The sequence below is a fragment of the Ylistrum balloti genome, unplaced genomic scaffold (assembly GCF_031769215.1).
Source record: "Ylistrum balloti isolate Yb309-2 unplaced genomic scaffold, AGI_CSIRO_Ybal_v1 Utg370312, whole genome shotgun sequence".
Classification (NCBI taxonomy): Eukaryota; Metazoa; Mollusca; class Bivalvia; order Pectinida; family Pectinidae; genus Ylistrum; species Ylistrum balloti.
In genome coordinates, this window is record NW_026782231.1 from 1,331,379 (window position 1) to 1,340,245 (window position 8,867).

The 8,867-nt window shown below is 36.6% G+C and overlaps 1 protein-coding gene across 1 annotated transcript; it reads right to left on the minus strand.

Moving 5' to 3' along the window:
• Window positions 1-63: 63 nt before the first annotated feature.
• LOC132553216 (signal recognition particle 19 kDa protein-like) lies at window positions 64-7,063 on the minus strand. Its single transcript, XM_060217446.1, has 5 exons — window positions 6,990-7,063; window positions 5,440-5,515; window positions 4,146-4,217; window positions 3,837-3,948; window positions 64-2,129 (listed from the first exon to the last, which is right to left on the minus strand). Exons 1-5 carry the CDS (start codon window positions 7,055-7,057, stop codon window positions 1,990-1,992), a joined length of 468 nt encoding a protein of 155 aa, XP_060073429.1. The 5' UTR covers window positions 7,058-7,063; the 3' UTR covers window positions 64-1,989.
• Between the last annotated feature and the right edge of the window lie 1,804 nt (window positions 7,064-8,867).

Consider the following 8,867-nt stretch of genomic DNA (forward strand, 5'->3'; position numbering starts at 1 on the left):
TAATTATAAAAAGGTAAAACAAAAACGAAGAGACATGTTTGGAACTAGAAGGTAAGAAAAAATCCCTCAAAAATGATTCAAAGTCCCAAATCTGCTTGTTGATGTTTTACTGAGGAAGGTTGTGTAGATGTTGATCTTTTAGATTCTGTGTGTAAAATTTTTTACCCGTTTTCCTGCTGTTGATATTGTGACAACAAAAACGCATACTTTATCAGGCAAGCAGGGTAAAGAAAAACAACATTCACCCCCAGGTGAGTTAGGGGGATTTAAACTCTCGGGAAATAATATCAAATTGAAAAAATTTGGCAAGTCTTGTGTTTGCCAACTTAATCAACTTTTGCCTCGGTTGACATTGCTATAAAATAAGTTGATAAAATGTCTGAATTATTTGAATCACATGTATAAACACCACTAAAATAATTAGAAATTTCAAACTTACAGTGAAAACATTAACAAGAACACATTGGAGATGGTTGAAATGTTTATTGTGCTTTCATTACATTTATCTTAATGTATAAAGTACATTTTTGCACCAATGTATATTCTTAAAGACAGAACAAGGAAAAGATTGGAAATAAAAATAGAACAAAACAATAAGAATGCAGCATTTTTGTGATTCCAGAGAAATGTGAACATGTACACAGACAGGTTCTCACTCAGAGAGATGTGAACATGTACACAGACAGGTTCTCACTCAGAGAGATGTGAACATGTACACAGGTTCTCACTCAGAGAAATGTGAACATGTACACAGACAGGTTCTCATTCAGAGAAATGTGAACATGTACACAGACAGGTTCTCACTCAGAGAAATGTGAACATGTACACAGACAGGTTCTCACTCAGAGAGATGTGAACATGTACACAGACAGGTTCTCACTCAGAGAAATGTGAACATGTACACAGACAGGTTCTCATTCAGAGAGATGTGAACATGTACACAGACAGGTTCTCACTCAGAGAAATGTGAACATGTACACAGACAGGTTCTCACTCAGAGAGATGTGAACATGGACACAGACAGGTTCTCACTCAGAGAGATGTGAACATGTACACAGACAGGTTCTCACTCAGAGAGATGTGAACATGTACACAGACAGGTTCTCACTCAGAGAGATGTGAACATGTACACAGACAGGTTCTCAGTCAGAGAAATGTGAACATGTACACAGATTGGTTCTCACACACTTTCGTAGATAATTCAATTTTATATTCCTTAGTTATATTATACATGCATCATACTTGTATCTACCATCCAAACACATTTACCCTTCATACAACCACATTTTCCAACAGACGCGCAATTCTTCTCTCATAAATAAAATATCCTCCTTCATAGTGAACTTCACCCCAAGATTGTGAAGAGGATCAATGTGTCTTGTTTCGATACCAATCACAACAAACATCCATATGACCATGACCAATTTTCAATCATAGGACAATGAATGTTTGATGTATGACAAAGTTTCCAGTGACAACAAACAACCATATGACCTTGACCAATTTTCAATCAAAGGACAATGAATGTTTGATGTATGACAAAGTTTCCAGTGACAACAAACATCCATATGACCATGACCAATTTTCAATCAATGAATGTTCATAAACGGATGATTATAATGACGATTCATCTGAATCAACCATAGTTTATCAAGTCTGATATAAAGTGCTTTTTTGGAACAATATCTTCAGGTTGGTAACGTCAATAGAATAGAAGTTCTTATGACACAACCACTAGAAGATTAGAGTGTGACATTTCAATGACTTCACAGTCACATTCATTATTACAACCAGTACAAGATTAGAGTTTGACTTTTTGATGACAATCACCTTTATGGACTAATGACACCAGGTTGACATGAAAACATCACACTCTTACTTTCTACTGGTTATGTTATAAGAACTTCTATTCTCTTGATACTTAGTCCTGCCTTGGTTATTGCCTTAGCCAACTGTACTTTTATCACATCGTCTATACACATCCATTTCTCACTTGCCCTTCCTTCCTTTTTTCTTCTGACTCTTGCTACCTTGTGCTGGCTGAGTCTGAGATTGAGTAGAACTACCAGATTGTTGTCGAGTCTTTAGTTTGGGGATCATTTCACACGCATACTTAAGCACAGCCTTACCTGTGATGAAAAAAAAAATTAATGGATTCAAAACGATAAAAAGAGGTTAAATAAAAAAAGATGTTTCTGCAACATGGCCAAACTTAATGTTAAAAGTTTTATAACAATTTTCAAAAAAAGAATTCTTCTCTATAAATCCTCAGTAAAAAGTGTAAAAACATGTGGTAGGGGGACATGGTTATTGTGTTTTCAGGACATTCTGTTAGCTGGAGACTTACGATCAGGAAACATGTTGTAGGGGGACATGGTTATTGTGTTTTCAGGACAATCTGTTAGCTGGAGACTTACGATCAGGAAACATGTTGTAGGGGGACATGGTTATTGTGTTTTCAGGACAATCTGTTAGCTGGAGACTTACGATCAGGAAACATGTGGTAGGGGGACATGGTTATTGTGTTTTCAGGACAATCTGTTAGCTGGAGACTTACGATCAGGAAACATGTGGTAGGGGGACATGGTTATTGTGTTTTCAGGACAATCTGTTAGCTGGAGACTTACGATCAGGAAACATGTGGTAGGGGGACATGGTTATTGTGGACATTCTGTTAGCTGGAGACTTACGATCAGGAAACATGTGGTAGGGGGACATGGTTATTGTGTTTTCAGGACATTCTGTTAGCTGGAGACTTACGATCAGGAAACATGTGGTAGGGGGACATGGTTATTGTGTTTTCAGGACAATCTGTTAGTTGGAGACTTACGATCAGGAAACATGTGGTAGGGGGACATGGTTATTGTGTTTTCAGGACATTCTGTTAGCTGGAGACTTACGATCAGGAAACATGTGGTAGGGGGACATGGTTATTGTGTTTTCAGGACATTCTGTTAGCTGGAGACTTACGATCAGGAAACATGTGGTAGGGGGACATGGTTATTGTGTTTTCAGGACATGTGGTCATGGTTATTGTGTTAGCTGCTGGAGACTTACGATCAGGAAACATGTGGTAGGGGGACATGGTTATTGTGTTTTCAGGACATTCTGTTAGCTGGAGACTTACGATCAGGAAACATGTGGTAGGGGGACATGGTTATTGTGTTTTCAGGACATTCTGTTAGCTGGAGACTTACGATCAGGAAACATGTGGTAGGGGGACATGGTTATTTGACATGGTTATTGTGTTTTCAGGACATTCTGTTAGCTGGAGACTTACGATCAGGAAACATGTGGTAGGGGGACATGGTTATTGTGTTTTCAGGACATTCTGTTAGCTGGAGACTTACGATCAGGAAACATGTGGTAGGGGGACATGGTTATTGTGTTTTCAGGACATTCTGTTAGCTGGAGACTTACGATCAGGAAACATGTGGTAGGGGGACATGGTTATTGTGTTTTCAGGACATTCTGTTAGCTGGAGACGACAGGAAACATGTGGTAGGGGGACATGGTTATTGTGACATCAGGAAACATGTGGTAGGGGGACATGGTTATTGTGTTTTATTTGTGTTTTCAGGACATGGTTATTGTGTTTTAGGACATTCTGTTAGCTGGAGACTTACGATCAGGAAACATGTGGTAGGGGGACATGGTTATTGTGTTTTCAGGACATTCTGTTAGCTGGAGACTTACGATCAGGAAACATGTGGTAGGGGGACATGGTTATTGTGTTTTCAGGACATTCTGTTAGCTGGAGACTTACGATCAGGAAACATGTGGTAGGGGGACATGGTTATTGTGTTTTCAGGACATTCTGTTAGCTGGAGACTTACGATCAGGAAATTTCTCCATCAAGGGTTCACCATTCTCCCCCCTGAGCTGCACCCTCACACGACCCCGCGTCTTCATGTCACGATGATCAAGTTCCCTTGGGTAAACCTTATTCTAAATAGAAGATTTATAGAACTTGTAGAGAATAATATTGCCATTTTAAAATAATTGTTGTGAGGCAAATCAAATTTTTATGTCATTCAAAACTTTCAAAGTCTTTTTGTACTCACTGGATGTTTAGAACATTGCAAAAAATATTTCATTCTAGAAAATCAAAAACGTGTTAGGAAAAAAATACATGTATCACTCACCTCTACACCAATCACAAGCCCACTTGTTCCTAGTACATCTCTGATCTCCAGGGTCTGGGGATTATCTACACACTGAAACAGATGAAAGATAAAATTTGTCACTACCGACCTTAAGGGGCTGATCATGTTCTACAGTCAAAAATGACATATTCATTTGACTTAAGAATCATTATAGACAAAGGACATCCCTATTTCATACTTATACATTGGTCTGAAATTAAATGATTTGGTAATCAATATTAGTTATACTTTTTTTTCAACAGTATGTATGTCTGAACAGAGAAAACTTTCATCTCTAGTTTACCTGACTCCAAGAGTTATGTGAGCTCATGACATAGCATGGTGTCTGGCATATGTGTGGCATATGTGTGGCATCAACTTCTACATTTAAACAACTTCTTCTCAATAACTGTTTTTAGCTGGTGGGTTGCTAGGATGATACTTGACAATAATTGTGATGAGAACAGAAATTACATCTACCCATATTCAAGATCACAAGGGATCTTTTCTCTTCTCTGTTTTTGTTCTTAATGATAATAAATTTGAATATTCCTTTCCAGAAATGGTGATGATTATCTTTAACTGCCAAATCCAAGATGGTTTTTTCTGATCAGTCCCAAAATCAAATGGGCACAAAGAAGATACCAATGGGAACATACATATGAAATTTGAGAAAGCTCCATTCAGTACTTCTAAAGAAATAGGGATAACAATCTTTAATTTGCAAAATCCAAGATGGCTGCCTGTCGGCCATTTTGTGTTTTTGGTCAGTCCCAAACTCAAATAGGGACCAAGGGGAACCTACATATGAAATTTAAGAAAGATCCATCAAGTACTTAATGATAACAAATTTGTAAAGTCATAATTCAAGATGGCCATTTGTCAGCCATTTTGTTTTACTGATTAGTAAAAAAATTAAAGGGGCACGACTAGGAACAAATAGGAACCTAAATAGGAAATTTGAGTCAGATCCATTGGGTACTACTCAAAAAATAGCAATAACAATAATTTTTTGTTACGGACGAAAGGACAGATGACAAACCAAGGATGTAGGGCTATTTAAATGGTGGGCTTAGAATATTTACCTATAATCTAGGTCACAGCTGTCGCTGTTTAGAGCTTAGTGTTAGAAACTTAAGTTTGTTGAGGAAATCTGTTAAAATTGATTGGATGTGCCCACTTTGAATGTCAACGGTGGCTTTTTAAATGTATGAACATTAATACCTGGTGAGCGGTGTGTGTCCATTGGGCCTCTTGTTAACAATAAATTTATTTTCACTGTCAGCATACTCACAACATCTTTTGGTAAAATTCTTCCTTCTTTCACAGTTTTCCTGCTGTTGATATAGGCTGGGTATACACATATCCACCTTTTGTAACAGAACATGAGATAGCATTACCGTCACAATAAACGTCAGCCAAAATACATTTAACTTGATCTAAATATTGCAAAGTATGATACTATCACTAACCATAGTTCTCTGTCTCAATGATTTTTGGAACACCATGCTTTACATGTAGGACACCCCAAATCTTGAGAACCCACTATATCGCTTTGTAGACTTTAATACAAATTTTTGGAAATGGTGCTCTTGACTCATAAAAAAAATTTGTAAAATGGTTATTAGTCAGAAAGCCTTCTTGAAACACTTTATATCATTTACTGAAAAGCAATACTTACTGAAAGCATTAAAGTCTTTCACAAACCAGAGGAAATAACTATTTTTGTACATAATTTTACATGTTTTTAAGGTGTTCTGTTTTTTTCCCAATCTATGAACTGAAGTAGTATGTGCTTCACTTCCACAAAAAGTTGTCATATCTTTAAAAAAAAATGCTAGAAAAATGCTGTTTTTCAAGTTCAAGATCACATAACTTTTTTTATCTTTCAGTATTTTGTAACATATTTGACATCACAATGTAAAGATAAAAATGCTAATCACAATATAGTATCAATTGATGAAAGATTTTAACTATTTTTGGACACCTGTGGTTCACTACAGAATATAATGATATGATGTTCTTAATTTCCATTCTGTTTTCTGGTGGAGAAAGTCCTTATCTACTGATCCTGACTACTCTGTATATCTTGGTTGTCTCATTGCACTATATTTGATTACTCTGCAGCACCATACGTTTTGTTTGTGACAAAAAGACCCAACTATATCCCTCTGTGTTGTGTCTTAATAAAAAATTTGGAATTGGTGTCCAAGACATGCTTGAAAATAATCCTACAAAAATAACTATCATGCTACTAAAACAGCATTAATCAGGATTGTTGTAGGATTATTTTCAACTGAGACAAGAAAACTATTTCCAAAATTCTGATGAGATTGTTAATATCACAGTCCCAAAAACCAATGGTATACCCTATCACTTGTAGACACATATCAGCTACAAACGATACATATAAATACCAGGTTCTCTTTCTTCCCACATACAACGACACAGTGGAACCTCTTCCCTGCACCAGCGGTACAGTACACTACGTATGAACTGCATGACTTCATGGTACATATCCTTGGCTCTAAGCACGTAGTCCATGCACACCAACACATTAGGAGAGTTTTTTTTATCATTTTTACCTTATTCTCAAATAACTAAATAATGAATTATCAAAAATCAATGTAAAGAACCATTTCCAGTTACCCTCCTGTGCACAACTAAGCGGAAACATCACTTTTGATGGAGTTCTGAAACTTCTTTGAAGAACGCCATATGCCGGAACGTCGATATGAATTGACAGTCTCTTTAAATTATTTCAGTCACTGAAAGAGTAATGTGATTTTTACAACGGAAAAATGATAACAGCAAGTCGGGATATAGGAACTATCTTCTACCTACCTCTCCCTGTCTGTATGTTTGAAGTTCGGATTCCACGGTCTCGCCTGTGCTGGTTGTGCGTTCGCCATGTTGGCAGCTGCCGGTGCTCATCTGGGTCAGATGAATGTTTCAAAGCGCCTAGGCGATATAACATACAACTAAATGCCGTGTCGGACTTCCAATGAACCAATTTACGATTATGAAAGCTAAAGTTGAAAATACGGCAGTTACCAGCTTTAGATATACGTACCTGATTTAGTTTAAGCGTTTTGTATTTTTTGTTCTTCAACTCCATGCCACCAAAACGGGTTTAATGCTTTACTTGTGTATGAAAAATATAAATGCTAAATTGACATAGGGGAGATAATTCACATCAAAAGTGTTACATCATGAAATTTTTGTCCTTTCCACAGTGTTGTGGTAATAAACCAGCAATTTGAAAATACACCTGTAATACAAGGGCATAGAAATGTCATAAATTAAAGTAAAAGAGCTGCTGGCAACTGTCATTTTGAAATTTAAAAGAAAATTGTAATGTGGTATGGACGAACAAGTACACACTCTAATTCTTTTTTGATGGAGCTCAAGGAAGATCCCTTCATTAATTTCAATCACCAGAAGTCAAAATGGTGGCTGTTGGCCATCTTAAAATCCAGATAAAGCTCAAATCATGTGACATGAACAACAAAGAACTATACTTATTATATTGATTGAGTTTCAAGATGATTCTGTCCTTGGTTGAAAGTAGAGAATAACAAAATTCAGATAACAAAATCTAATATAGCCTCTCGCCGCCATCTTCAAATTGGAATCATGATCAACCTGATGTATGCACTACTAAGGCTCAGGTATTTTTCTCTTACTTATATTATTGATGGATTTCCAGGACGATTCTTCAGGTGTTCTTCAAAATGACAAAAATACAACATATAAGCTATCTAGAATATTGAATCATGCCATACTAAAAATGTAGTATGTACCAATGCTATCCATTCTCTCCACATTTTTGATGAAATTTTATGAAAATGGTTTGTGAGGAAAAGTCATCGCAAAATTTGAATGACAAAATCAAAATGGCTACTGACAGCCATGGTCAAATTGAGACATGTACAACTACATTATGTAAAATTTGTACTTTCTTACATCATCAGAGTTTTCCTGATCAATCTCTAAATGTGGCTTGCACATGTCACTGATATTGAATTTGTTCACAAAGTGTTGAAGAATTGAAACTATAAGTACATATTATACAACCATGGATGAAAATAACATCCGCCAAGGATTAAATCAACATTACCAGCATTTAAAAAATAATGATGTTACTTTGGTAAAATACTAGCCTTAAAATACCACTTGGCTGGAGAGAACTTCTCTTTAGCTTGACTGGTTAAGCAGTAAGCCAGGGGCCCTAGGTTCAATTCCTAGCAGAGGCATTGAAATTAATAATGACCTCAGTTACATTGGCACCCATGTAGGAACCCAGAAATAGTACTCAGCCATTGCCCACCAGTGTTACTTTCACAAATATGACTGTGACTCCTGCACACTCGCGAACTTCACTTTAGCTTGACTGGTTGAGCATCAGACTAGTAAGTCAGGGGTCCCGGGCTCGATTTGTAGTGGAGGCATTGAAATTAATAATGACCTCTGTTACCGTGATAAAGGAGAATTGTTGTTCATGAAACAAACTTGCTCGAGATTGATATCAACGTTGCTGAACATGGATTAAATCAGCTCTACACAAGGACAATACATAAAATAACATCAACACTGGTGAATTACTTAAAAGTTAATTTTATTGGAATAGTTCAGCAATATATATCACAAAAAGATCTCAAAATGAGAGAACTTATGCTATCAGGATATCACATTGATTTACATGTACATAGATTATGATAA

Bases quoted from the DNA above. Each gene is read 5' to 3' on its own strand.
- LOC132553216 (XM_060217446.1), bottom strand. From the start codon at position 7,057: ATGGCGAACGCACAACCAGCACAGGCGAGACCGTGGAATCCGAACTTC. The intron at 5,516-6,989 runs GTAGGTAGAAGA...CTGTTACAAAAG, and splicing joins AAACATACAGACAGGGAGAG to GTGGATATGTGTATACCCAG. The intron at 3,949-4,145 runs GTGAGTGATACA...TCTTCTATTTAG, and splicing joins GGCTTGTGATTGGTGTAGAG to AATAAGGTTTACCCAAGGGA.